General features: G+C 43.3%; 1 protein-coding gene across 1 annotated transcript in view; it reads right to left on the minus strand.

The window, feature by feature from the left end:
- ERICH3 (glutamate rich 3) overlaps positions 1–14,504 on the minus strand; it is a 35,310-nt gene that overhangs the window by 18,147 nt on the left and 2,659 nt on the right. The window contains exons 2-5 of the mRNA XM_067001877.1: positions 4,856–4,949; positions 3,185–3,310; positions 2,227–2,301; positions 274–402 (exon numbers count right to left, since the gene is read on the minus strand). Coding sequence (XP_066857978.1) covers positions 274–402; positions 2,227–2,301; positions 3,185–3,310; positions 4,856–4,949 — 424 coding nt within the window. The remainder of the gene's footprint in view (positions 1–273; positions 403–2,226; positions 2,302–3,184; positions 3,311–4,855; positions 4,950–14,504) is intronic.

A 14,504-nucleotide genomic window follows, 5' to 3' on the forward strand; every position in this document is an offset into this window, starting at 1 on the left:
AAGGAAAAGATTAAAGCAGATTTATCTCAAAGCAAAATTAATTTTATGTGTTCTAATGTGCCACTCCTGCAACATTGGCTTCCCTAAATTTCTCTTTAGTGACACAATCCTGCAAACAGGAAACCAAATACAAGTGATGAAGAATGAGGCTCTAGTCTGCAACAATCAGGACCATCAGTGGTCTAGGCTAAGCACAGATGTCATAGGTATATGTGCACACTTTTGGTTATGTGTGCTAATATTATAGCATATGAAGCACTTGATGAAACTCACCATTTGTGAATGACTAGCTGGTTCTCCAGCCACTAAAGGGTGGAGTCCATAATGATTTCTGGGACCAAGTGGCGGATGTGGGGAGTGCACAGGGCTAGCACCTTCCACTGATCTTCTGGATTGTTCCACCTAAAAGAACGCAAATGAACATATCCGAGGTATTAAAAATTAGGTATCAAACAGCATGTTTGAGCTTGCCTTCTGCCTCTCTTTCACTGGACAGTTACGACAATTAGCTTGACTAGACCCAATGGATGACCTGCTAAGGAAGGAAGGAAATCATGGGAAGAAGGACAGAATGAGAGATGGATAAGGGAAAATACTTGTTCCCTTCTCTGATCCATTCCTCTGCAGCCCTCACCAGCTGCTGATCCTCCCAAATTCAATTCATCTGCCTTTTTTTTCTGTGCATCTCCCAATTCTTAGTTTGGTTGAAGGTCTCTCTTAAATTTGCTTGCCTCTGCCATTTCCTTGCCCTGACTGCTGCCCCTTCCTACCTTTTTTTCCTCAAAAGCTCCCCAGTGGACTGACTATACCTCTGGAAATAGAGAGCTATGTCTCTCATCCTCATTTTCTCAGTTATCTGTCTTTCTTCTTTCCTTTTAGATTAGTTACTCAGACACTCACGGAATGTGTGAGAAAAGAATAAATTACACTGCAAATTCCTGCCAGGTTCTTGAGTACCAATGTGGCATCACAGCAGAGAAACAGATCACATATCCACAGGCATCTCCCTTACATCTCTCACTGAAAGAAGCAGTTTTGGTTTATGTACCAATATTATCCAAGTGCAGAGTCCCTTAACAGAATGCCTTAGTCACACTCCTTCCCCACAACAACTATGCTGCTTCCATCTTCTAGCAGCAGAAGTTCCGTCAGTAAATGATGTCTTTGCAATTACCAGAGTTAGTGTTTTTCAAGTACATCTCTTTTTTTTTCTTGATGAATTGCTCATAAATGTATTATTTAAATTCTAAAAGACTTGACATTGTTTTTCAACTGCTCAAAGAAGCAGCCAGCTTCTCAATACATTCTTCTTAATGTATGCAGGCTCCTAATAAAGAAATAACACATTGAGGATATTTTAGCCAAAATGAGAAAAAATTTTCCCATAAACATTCAGATGACTTCATGGGGAGAACAACCATTGGCTTCTGTGGGATTTCATGGCTCTGAAACCACAGAAACAAGCTTTACTCACATCACACCAAAGTAAAGACTTCTGAAACCTCTCTTCATCACTTACGCACTGTTTCTAGTAAATATCACGTGGATAGGCAAACAACTGATAGCATGATCTCAGTGCTCAGCAACAATCAAATGCAGATAGTGGCTAGAATTACTAGGAGAAGAACCGCAACACTTACATTAAATTATTCATCCAGTTCTGGTTTGCCATTTCAAACCAGAAACAGTAGAACCAGAAAAGGTTAAAAAAAATGGTGACAGTAATGAGAAGCCTGGAATGGCTCATGTATGAAAGATTCAATGACTGAGGCTCTTCGGCTTGGAAGACTGAGAAGGAATATGAGAAAGGTATGTAAAACCATCAATGCCTTGGAAAAGGGGAACAGTTATTAACTTTTACATACCAAGAACAATGGAGCATCAAACAGAGTTATCAGAAAGCAGATAAATGAATTATTGTGCAGAAATGCAAGGACATACTATTTTCATACAACTCTTAATTAAATTCCACAACCAAGAACACTGCAGAAGTAGATTCAGAAGGACTCAGAAATATGCACGGAAGTTCCTGAATTGCTGGATAGAAGAAGGAGATGTAACCTGGGGCAGGATCATCTTCTGCTTGCCTGTTTCTTGTACTTGTCCCATAAACATCAGAGACAGGTCACTTGGCTCACTAAATCTCTGGTCTAACTCATTCTGGCTGTTATTTAACAAAGCCAAATTGCCATGTCCTACCAGTACTCAGTAGCACTCAAGCCTTACCTTGTTCTTCTGCAGAACCCTCTCCTTCCTCACAGAACTTTCAAGTTTCCTTTTTATCTCCAGCTGATGATGACGCTATTGATGTAAGAGAAAGAGGAATCTCATTAAGAGACATAACGAGATATCAATGAATACAAGAACACTTGTTTCTGTTCTGTTTATCACTTGCCTGTTCCCTGGTCATTACCCTCGTTGAACCCTATTATAAAGCTGCTATTGACTCAATCCACTTGCATTATACCTGTGTATCTTAACATTGGCAAGGGACCAACTGAGCATTTGTAAAGCTGTAGTGATTAACTCCATCCTTGATACACAGCAGGAATGTGCACAAATTTAGTTCTCAGATAAGATATGCAACAATTTTTTAATTAGTTTGACTGGAAAAGTTTTCAAACAAACTAGCCCTGTGAATATCATCTTATAATCTATTAATTTTAAATAGTTTTACCCTCATGTACTAAAAGAAATAGGTGGATTCAGGTATACTAACTACTAAAGCTGTCATCCCATAGAATGTATCACAGATTTATCATCTGATGGAACGAACTCCAGGGCGATCAGCTCTCAGCAGAATTACTGGTTCTAATTTCTCCCATGCATGCAACTTGTGCTACTGTTTCCCAACAAACTTTCCCTACATGCTTTCTTCAGCCTGTTGCCCCATTTATAAGGTGACTACCAAAGTGCAGTAAGTGAGCCACTATGATAAGTGCTCCCAAAGCTGGGCAGTGTATGGCAGTGTATGGTATCCCTGTCCGTGGCAGGGGGGTTAGAATTAGGTGATCTTTAAGGTGCCTTCCAACCCAAACTATTCTATGAGACTATGGTAACAACTAGAGGCCAGTGGAGACTTCACACAGGCTACATCAAGCATAAAAATTGTCCTAGATAACAGCCACTAGCTGTCAGCAGGGAAGCATCTGAAAAGGCTTATCCATTCCTAGTAAATGCATACCTCCATGTCAAGGACCTTACGAAATATGGCCCGAGCCAGGCACTCCTGTACATATCTCTGGTGATCCCTCCTCATAGCATTTAGCCGGTATTCTTTCTCAGGTATTATTCTTCCACTCCTTGAGATCTGCCATAAACAAATAATATGTAACTAAGAAGAAGAGAAGACAGAATAAAATATATTTCTACACAGAGCACAATTTCACAGGAGGATTACTTTCTCATCCACTAGCCATCATCTCTGCTTCTGCCATGGTGCTGGGACTCACTTCCCCAGCACAGAACTGTAGTTTCTCTCACCCCATGGACCCTGTCAGCCAAATGAAGAGATCAGGAGAGAAGCAGTCACATTTCCTAAAAGCTGAGGCTCAATCTTACTCTTCGCATGCTGTCACCTAACTCAGTGGAGGGAAATTAAATACTTGCCTTCCTACAGTGTAAGGGTTGCATCTGCCTCTGCTAAACAGAGTCACACCTAGGAGTGCTTAAGTGCCAGTCCTCTCTCTTTCACAAGAAAACACGATGTTTTTTCCAAGCTGAAATGTTTGATCCTACACATACACTGCGCCATGTCATCTATTCCTGTGATCTCTTCCTACCACTGTAAGTAAGCGGCTGTGTCCAATAATCTCTTTGTTTAATACAGAGGAGTTGTGAATTGGAAAGAACCGTCTCATTCATCACATGAAGAGAAACAGAAAATGAGTGCCTTGTTTGTCCGCACTAACTACAGGCAACACCGCTTACATCTTTCAGTCTGTCAATATCATTACACTACTACGCTAACAAGGGCAAGGAAATAGTGATATCTGGGGAGGCTGTAGGTGCAAGCAGAACACTTTTTACACTTCCCCAAGTCTGTGCTCCTTGGCATGAGGTTCTCCCACCGTCTAACTACGGATCCCCATCAATCCTGTCAGGGACTGGGTGGTGGAAACTGAAGGGGAACCCACAGCCCAAGGCAGCACCAAACACATAACTTCTCTGCCAAAGTCTCTGCAGCTTCCCTGCTGGTACATTTAATCACCTCTTCCTACAGCTGCTATGTTGTCAGGGTGCCAGAGGCAGCTGCTGGCTGTGGTCTGACAACAGGGGACAGGAGGCTGAAACTTTTCCTTCCAGTGTTACGCTGGCAGCAAGGAGCACAGCAGGCCATGCAGCAGCCATGCCCCTGTGGAACCACCACCCACCACCCACCCATGTGCCAGCATCTCCATAGCCCAGGTGGCCCTTGGACCTGGACGTCCCGAAACGTGCTCAATACCAGCAGCAGTATTTCCTCATCTGTACTACTGTCTTTAAAACCACTCAGCACATGGAGCTAAGCACTGAGCTCGGAATTACCTGTCTTTCTGCTGTTCTGATTTCAGCCTTACGCACTACAGCCCCATCCATAGCCCTCTGATATCTTGCCAACCAACACTGGGAAATAACACAGTGAGAAATGTCTGGACTGAACAAACCTGCCCTGAGTCAGAATGTGATCATATGGTTTTGACCTGGCACAGCATCGTTTCACGTGTTTGGCTAGCTGGCCAAATTCTTACCAACAACAACATGTACCTCTAACAAATAAACGACAGAACCATCAGTGTTTTGACTTTTCAATATTAAAATAAGCACAAAATTCTTTTTTTTTTTTCCCTCAGAAAAGGAAACTTTTCAATCTCACCAGTCCTGATCTCTGAAGATGTCGTCTTATCCTGGTATTGCTGAAATACCCAGCCAGGTGTTTGTCTGTAAGGCTATTGTAGGTTGCAAGAAATCTGAAATGAAATCAATGCAGATGTCATAAAAGCCTCCTGACAGCCTACTTGCTACAGCTTTTTGCTTAAGTTATAAAAAATTACCCAATAGTTTGCTGCACAAAATGCTGTCTCGATGATTCACGTCCAGTATTTTTTCATATAAATGCCCATCAGATTTTGTAAAAGTAATATCTTGTTGCCCCATGAAGATTCATATCAGAAACAAGTGACTTCTACACAGCGTACAGCCGCTCAGAGCTGAACAGTGTACCAGTACCAAGGCACGGGTTCCAGCAGAGCCCACACCTGAAGGCCTCTTCTAAGAACTCCCACAAGAGCTGCCCCAAATAATAACCTCTGACCTGTGGCAGGTCAGTCTCATGCCATACAGAATTCGAAGCTGGATTCCTGGCTGAGTCCAGCAGACAGATCCCAGCCCATGCTTCTGCAGCAGGCCCTGCTGGAGCTTCACAAGCTATTGCTAACCACCAGGAGAGAGAGTTCCCCAAAGTCCTGCGCCATTGCACTCCTTCCACTGCCCCAGCACGTGCTCTGTGCTCCCCTTCCTTCCATCGCCTGCTAAATGGTGCCAGAAAGGGCAGCCAGTTTTTGCCAGTTTTGCAAAGCGCTGCAGAATAACTTGGTTATTTCAAGTTACTGGAATTGGGTTGGGAGGCACCTCCAGAGGCCTTCTAGTCCAATTCCTTTGTGCAGATGAAGTCTGATGTAATATGCTTGAGCATATCAGTCCTCAGTGCCAGCTCTCAGCCATTAATATCTGGTATGAATTACAAAAATGCAATTAGCAGTACAAAAAAATTTTTTTTTCAGTCTACTTATGTTAGCAGAAACTTTTAACACATACTTTTAAGACATGACACTTTCGGTAATATTTTCACTAGTCTGAAAGTCAGTATACACATTATTATATTGGGTGTAAATCTTCACTCTGATTAAGACCACTCATTTGTGTTTTCAGCCAAAGCCATGTTTCTACCTGTTTTCATGGTGCCTTCCTGTTCTTTATTGTTCCCACCATCACAGGGATAGCGTATCAAATTCATCAGTTGGAACACCTACACAGAAAACTAACTGGTTTCAATTCTGGGTATAAAAACATAAGCTTAAATCTTCACCCTCCTTTGAATCATTTTCTCAGTTGGGATTCAGCTACGTGTCTGATAAAACGTTGCCTGGCCAACCACTAATTTGTTAATGAATAGAAAAGTCAATTTCCTCCATTTCGCTCTTACACCAACAGAACTCACAAGCCACACAAGAAAACCCACCCATGACAGCAAGATTAGGAACCATCCCGTCTACTTCAGGGACCATTCTTTCAAACACAACAGTTACTCTAGACTATTTAAACAAACATCCAAGAATGCTTGTCCCACAAATATATTTGTAAATTCAATTGCACAAAGCCTGTACAGGGCAAGAGTCATGACTTTTGTGATACTTACAGGCTACAAAGCACATGTTACTCTAGTACACTTTTTTTCTGGCTGTTACCATATCGTAGGAGTTTGTCTGAAAGTGCAGCTAGCATTGATGAGAAAACTTTTTTTTTCCCTCTAAATAAAACTACTTCATTTTACCAAAAATCATCGGGTCTACTCTATGGGACTGATTTGCTCAAGTTAAATTTAAAAAACAAACAAACAAACAAACAAAAAACTACTCTGCAGGAAACCAAAGAGTTTGTATAGAAGGCCAGCAAGCACAGTCATCTCTTACACCATTCTGTCTGCATGAATGACAGCCCTGATACACTCACCGAGCTGCTATCCATTTACCACCTTTTTGCAGAGGCTGCTGAAAGGATGAAAAAGAGTACTCAACAAAACTGGGATATCAGAAGATGGCTGAGAGGTGAAGGACAGTGCCTCTCTTTCAAGAATCCAGCCTCACCTAGTTCAGAATTCACAGACACTGAAAAACCCACCATCCAGTTCAGTATTAACTTATGCAGGTCAAAGCTAAAGACACAGATCTATTTTGCCATAAAGTGCTCTCCAGATATTAAAGAGACTGGTCACCTTGTCCTGCAATAGCTCTCAAATGTCACTCAGTCTAACAGACTTCTGGGTCTATGCTGTTTTAGTGGACAGACTGCTTGTGCTAGACTTCTTTCTGCTAATCTTTTCCTATTTAATGATCTCAGATTTAAGGTACACGTCTTCTTCTGTATCCAGAGAAATATAAAAAGGGACTGAAATTAAATGCAAGAACCTCTCTAGCTTTTTCCAGCTCCCAGTTCCATATACTGAAGATTCTCTTTAATGCATACATGTAACAATTTGAAGTGAACAAACTGCATCTCTCTTCTATTTATTGGTGAAAAACTGTAAAACCAATAAACATGGATAACCAGACAACGTAGACCAAAGCCCTCCCTTGCTGTACCCAAGATATGCCACACATCTCTGGAAAGCGAACAGAGCTCAATCATTGCAGCTACCAAAGGTCAGTGCTTCCAAAAATTGTACCTAAGACAGGAGGGTTGAACACAAAACTGAAGCATCCATAACCTATTTTTATATAGTTCTTAGCATAACTTTACCTTATTTCAGCCCCTGCAAAGCAGGACAAATAACAGTGTGATAGTAGGCTTAATTAGGCTTAATTTTTTAATGTTCTATATCCATTCACTCTGTAAAATGTATACAATCAGATACATATTGCATAATACATTCATAGTGACCTTTCATCTGTGTAGGCAGAGTATGTTTTAACTACACAATAAGAGAGCTCTTCTTCCCTTTGGCTTTAAATTTAAATGCCACTATACCTCTATTATATATCTTTCAATGGGATCATTCAAGATAAACGTCTATTGCTAGGCTGAGTTACCATGCACAGAAGTATGTTCAAGGAAAGAAAGAATTTAAAAAAAAAAAAAAAGAAGAAGAGAGAGAGATGATGAATTTACTGGAATTTTATCTGGGGTTTCACAGTAATCTCACAGGTAGCCTACCAACGATAAATTGAACTTTAAACTAGCAATTTAATTTACCCTGTTATGCATATTGATTAAACACTGGTACTATAGCAACTGTTCTGCATTACTTTCTTCATCCATTGTTTGTATTTGCATTTGAAACTGCAAGATTACATTGGTTGCACCTAAGTGTTTACTTATCGCCTAGCAATTGCATATGGAGGCAGAGGAGAAACTCAATTCAATTCCTTTCCATTCCATTTGATTCCTTCCATCTAATATTTCATGGACCATGGAATTAGTTAAAATGCAGCTCCCCTCTGACCACACAGATGTAGCAAATGCAGTTTCACAGACATCTTTTTATACTTATTTTCTCATTTAAATTATGAACAGGTGAATTAAATTCAAAGTTCAACAGAGTATTGGGAGAAATAAGAAAATGTTTTGGGCCTGAACCAAAAGCCATGGAAGCGTTAGAAAGAATGCAACTGAATCCAGCGGGCTTTGGCAGAGCCACACGGCCAACAGAAGCCTGAACTCCCCGCCCAGATGAACGAATGCCTCCTGGCCGAGAAAACAGGGTGCCCGCGGGAGGAGCCATGCACAGCACCCCAGGCACTGACCCGCATTCAGCTTCAAACCAAGCGCAGAAAGCAGGGGCTGGCCCTGCAAGCCTATGCTCACTTGGAAGGACATCTTCTGACAGTTTTCCTGCTTACTTCACATGCCCAGTTCACCTTCCTCCAGAAGACTTCAGGCAGGCGTAGGTGGGATTGGGTCATATTAGCACTACGCCTTGGCTTGGTCAAAATCCTTCCGGAGTATCCCATCGGCATCAAAGGCTCAGACTTGTGCAGTGCTCCAGAGAACGGAAGGCAGGCATACTTTCCAGTCTATGGGCTGCCAGGGTAAGACATTATCCTCTGAATGAGATCTGTGCCCTTCATTCACACACGTATCTTCAGCGTATCTTCAAGCCCAAGCTTCAGCCGCAGCTGGTGTTCCCTTGTGCCAACAGATAACCAGAGCACAGGCGTGTGCAGTGTGGTCAAGGGGCCACATCCCAAGAGCTATTTCCTTTCAGTCTCTGCAGACTCACAAACCATAAAAATTCAGAATGCTGCCTACAAATTACAAAGGTAGAACAGACAGGAAGATGATTCAGAAAGATACGGTAACAGAGCTGCTACAACACAGATCTGGGCTCATCATTAGCTCCGCAGAACAAGGCAGCAGCCTTTAACTTCTGAGCAAGTTATCTGAGATATAATACTAAAGCTATCTAACTTGATATCAGTCAGAAACAAGCTCCTCAGCAAAGCAGATTGTTGGTTTCATTTATTCCTCTGATCCTGCACATATTAACAACAAAAAAATAGATAATAGAAGTTCCTGTCAGAGAACTTATCTCCTTCAGATTTAAATATTGAAGTTATACACAAATGTCACCTCTAAATCCTCTATAACAGATGAAAGTGCAGAACTGATAAAAATGCTTGTTAGAAAAACATACAGCAAAGAAAAAGCATCAGTCTTAAACAGTATTACGCAAAATGCTTGTTACTGTTATATCTTAGTAAGCCCAAAAAGTCATTTTTCTGGATATTGGTGGGAGTCATTTTTCCCTGTCCATCTTGTTTATTCTCTTATTTAAAAAATCTGGTTTTTTATTACAATTGCAGGCATTTTTTCTGGCACAGAACCTAGACTGACTGACCTGTAGTTTCTGGAACTAGTTTTGAAGCTCTTTTCAAAATCAGTATCTCACTTGTTTCTTTGGTATCACTGCCAATGACTACATATCATCATTCATTCAGTAATTTCATATTTAAGGCTCTTCAGAATTCTTGGATATACACAGTTTGTTCCTGATTTTTTTTTAATCAATTTGTTCAAAATCCTCCCTCACTTGCATCTAAATTTGAGCTGAGTTCCCCAAATTCATGTCCAATCAAGACTGATTCCAGTTAAGATATCTTAAATTTTTCAACAGTGACATTTCAGGCATAGAACTTTTACTACAGTCACTGAGAAACAGCAGCATTGTATTTTAATGAGAACTTTTCAATTAAGTCCACTTTTTTCATAAATGTCCTTTATCTTGCTTACAATCAGAGGCCAGAATACACTTTACGTTACACTAGAGATTTATTACAGTCTTAATTTCTAAAGCAAAAAGTCAATAGTCAAAAAACATTTTGCTTCTCACCTGACTAGAATTTTACAGCATGGGACAAGGGAAGGGAAGGGAAGGGAAGGGAAGGGAAGGGAAGGGAAGGGAAGGGAAGGGAAGGGAAGGGAAGGGAAGGGAAGGGAAGGGAAGGGAAGGGAAGGGAAGGGAAGGGAAGGGAAGGGAAGGGAAGGGAAGGGAAGGGAAGGGAAGGGAAGGGAAGGGAAGGGAAGGGAAGGGAAGGGAAGGGAAGGGAAGGGAAGGGAAGGGAAGGGAAGGGAAGGGAAGGGAAGGGAAGGGAAGGAAGGGAAGGGAAGGGAAGGGAAGGGAGGAAGGGAAGGGAAGGGAAGGGAAGGGAAGGGAAGGGAAGGGCAGTTGGAAGGGAACTTCCATGATCATCAAGTCCTACTGCTGACCCCTTCACAGCTCACCAAAAGTTAAAGCACATTATTCAGGGCACTGCCCAAATGCCTTTTGAACACTGACTAGCAAGGGGCATCAACTGCCGCTCTAGGAAGCCTTGTCCCAGTGTTTGACCACCCTCACAATAAAGCAATTTTTCCTAATGCCCAGTCTGACCCTCCCCGGCCCAGCTTTGTGGCATTCCCGCACACCTGTCATTGGTTACCAGGAGAACTAGCAAAAAGGAAAACTGTCCCAATTTACACACAGCTTTTATTAACCAGCCAGTTCTACTGAAAAAGAGCAGACCTCTGAAGCTCAGTTAACATGGATCTGCCAAGGCGGGGAAGAGCTGCCAAGGAGCTCTCCCATCAGGTGAGGCCAGCTACGATTCCCATCCCCAAAGTCATCTGCGCACAAAGACTTTCCGGACCCCCAAAAAGGTGGGAAACTAAGCCAGGTCACTTCCTCACCCAGGGCGCACACTCTACCAGAAGTCATGACGTGTGGGGCACATGCTCTGCGTGGGTACCTAATGGCCTCAGGAAGCCCAGGCCAGAGGGAAGCAGAGCACCCCCGTGCCAGCCACCAGCACGGGGCAGCAGGCTCATCCCCCCCCAGGGCTCTGCACTGCAGCAGCTTCGCCTTCGGCCTCTGAGACAAGCAGCATTTCTGCTGCTTGCCTCTCACACTTCGGTATCGCTTACATTTCCAGGGTGACACCTTCACAGCCCATTCAGGAAAATTAATTGCTGTCACTGGAGCCAACTCCTCTTTTTTCCCCAATAATAGAAGTAATAAATTAATAAAGGCAACTACAAATACCCAGATTAACTGGCAGAATGGTGCCACAGAAACTGGAAGAGCCACAGTTTATTTTGCCTTTTTAAAAATGTAATTTGGGGCTAAAGTACAATACGCATCAGTCCAAAATGCGCAGAGAACTCCCTTCGCAGCACAGGGAGTCCAGCCATGTGTGACAGACCACACAAAACATAAAACGCACTCCAGCTGATGACTAGGACTTCAGTAAATCAAGGAACTGCCCATTTGGAACTCTATATTCTACAGGAGTTTCACTGCATTATCATTGCCACTGTTATTTTATTAACAGTATCTATTTTTTTATCAGCTCACAGTGCGCCTTGCACTGTATTCAGAGCCAGTGCTGTGTATCACAATGGTTTTGATGACACTCTCAGTGATTTGAAGGGACGTCACGACAAAGTCACAGCAGGCCTCTTACATTAGTTTTACAAAGCAAATGTTCAAGGTTAATAATTTACAGTGCAATGAAGTCAGTGACTGCTCACCAAATAAATAATCTAGGAGGGCATCAAACTTTAGTTATTGATTAGTAGAGGCACAGGGAATTACAGCTCCTGTGCCGTACGCTACAACTGCAGCTTATTGCTCCAGTCAAACGACAGTCCCAGCCCTGACCGAGGGGCATTCCTAACCTTTAACAAACCACTGAATCTTGCGCTGTTTCTGCTGGATACATAAACAAGAAAAGCTTGTTTGGCTTTCGGGCAGAACAAATCTAACTGTAACGCCAATGCACAAGCTGTCAACCACAAACAGCAACTTCAATATCGCACAAGGCAGGGGCACCTGCAACAGCACAATCTGTTTGGGAGACAAGACGGCTCTCACAAGGCCTTCCAACCGCTATCTGCCATTCCCTCCATAAGGAAGTTATTCAGCCACCATGAACTACAGCCTTCTTCCCAAAAAAGACTGTCACGGTCTTTAAAGTTCATTAAGATCAGATTTGCCAAAGTGTTTTTTTCTGCAGAACTGGAATTCAGGATTAAATTCTGGAAGCCAGGACTTTGTGAATCCTAGCTGGGAATGGCCTAATTGTCACACGTGCAATAAAAAGATGGTACAATTTCATCACTGACATTCAGGAAACAGACTGCCGCCTTTGTTACACTCTGCAGCATAAATGCTGATTTTGTTTGGTGACTCCAAGTTCAAGCTAAGCGAAGGAAATGCAGAAACTGACCATGATGTGTTTGCATTCCTCTCTCTTTGGGCCTCTCCTCTTCCTCTTAGCCACCACAAAAGGAGGGTCTTGCCCTGTTAGGATACAAGCTGTAACACTTGCAACTAGGCCTTAGATCACAACCCTTCTCCAAAGAAGGGAAACCGTGCACCTGAGCAATTGGGTCACTGACTGACCCAACAACTGCAATGCCTTTGGGCTTTACCCCCAGGCACAGCTTGGGTTTCTACATTTATTAATGCCCAGTACTACTGCTCCTTTTATGAGAAGCCATGCTAGAACACAACTACTGAAAAAAAAAAAAAAAAAAAACTCACTGAAATCAGCAGATGACTTGAAAGTTTAATGGGACTTTGGATTCTAACAATAATTAATCGCTTTATTTCGAACCCACAAAACCCTTAAGCACATGTGCAGTTTTACTCAGGTGGTAACTCAACCACGTAAGGGAGAGGTTGTGGTTGCTCCAAATCACACTGTATCTCTGCTCAAATATTTGCAGGACCACTTCAGCCCCAGTCATTTGGTCTCCCACTGAGACAAGGACACACAGGTCACACCTGCCTGGGTTTTTGTTTCAAAAGCTTTACACAACTTTCCCTACCCTTCTGATCTGACCTACTTAATGGCCAAAGCCCTGAGGATTCTTTGCCCAGATACTCAATGAGAATGTTATCATTTATTTTATGAATGCTTTGCCACAGGGGGATGGTCACCAAGCTCAAAGGCATCTGTAGGTCTAACAAGCAAACGAAAGTGAACTTGTTCTGCTGGTACCCAAAAGCAGCTATGCTGCACTGGAAGCAGTGACTCACTCAACGCTCAGCCTGAGCCTGGTGCAGGAGCCTTAGGAAGCGGAAGGCACACAGAAGTCCTGGTGGCCATGCCCCTCCGCACGGCCTGGCTGTGAGCTGCTCTGCTGGAAAGGCCCTGCTGGGTCAGGAGGGCACGAGCCGAAGAGGTGCCAGCTGCAGGCCCCAGCAGCGAGGGAAGCCAGCGGCACCCTGGCTGTGCGGAGGGGCATGGCCGGCAGAATGAGGGAACGGTCTGTCACCATTACTTGGCCCTCACCAGACCCCACACACACTGCTGTGTCTGGTTTTGGACATTTGGAGGCCACTGGGACATTGGGAGCTAGAGCCCTTGCCATGGGAGGGGAGACTGAGGGAGCGGGAGCAGCCTGGAGCAGTGGCAGTTCTGGGGAGCCCCTTGCCAGGCCCTCAGGGAGCTGACAGAGAAGAGGGAGCCAGGCAGGCCCCCACTGCCATGCACAGTGGGAGGACGAGACAACAGATGCTGGTAGAAACACGAGAGGTGCAGGCAGGGTCTGATGGAGAAGCTTTTCCTCGTGAGGATAGTCACAGGGTGGAGGGGTCGCCCACTGGGAGCGCAGTTTCCATCCTTGAGGTTTCCAGGATCAGTCTGTATAAAGTGACCTGGCTTGGTCTCACTGCGCACAGGGGACTGGACTACAAACCTCATGCAGTCTTCTCCACTGTGCATTATTTTTTGATCCTATGATTCATTTGGCAGTTATACTAGGCTGGCATAGCTTTACGCTTTCTGTACAGAAACTGCTTTACACCCAGTCTGTGAGGAGCATAGGGAAAACCCACGTGTTGGATGAAGTGGTTTGCTTCATCCACTTCAGCAAGCTCTCTGTAAGCCATGGCTGGGCAACTTTCACTGCTTTCGGTGTCAGATGCAGACTGGAGGTATTCCTTGACATAGCTGTGCAGAGAACACAATCAGCCACAACACTGTTGTTTCCCAAGAGTCGAATTAAGAACAGACGCCTTCCAGACTGCAGAAGTGCCATTTGCAGTAACTAGGGTGAAACAATCTTCCAATAATAAGATTCTAAGTATTTTGTTAATACTTAATTAATCGTATATATTCTATATGGTTCTTTATAAAAGGGTTTTTCACACATACCAGCTTTTTCAAAGGATTTTAAATAATCAAATTATGCTACAAGTTCCAATCCTGAACACAACTAGACATGGAAAAGGCCACTAAAAGACTCCTGTTGTGCAATAAACT

The sequence above is a fragment of the Anser cygnoides genome, chromosome 8 (assembly GCF_040182565.1).
Source record: "Anser cygnoides isolate HZ-2024a breed goose chromosome 8, Taihu_goose_T2T_genome, whole genome shotgun sequence".
Lineage (NCBI taxonomy): Eukaryota > Metazoa > Chordata > Aves > Anseriformes > Anatidae > Anser > Anser cygnoides.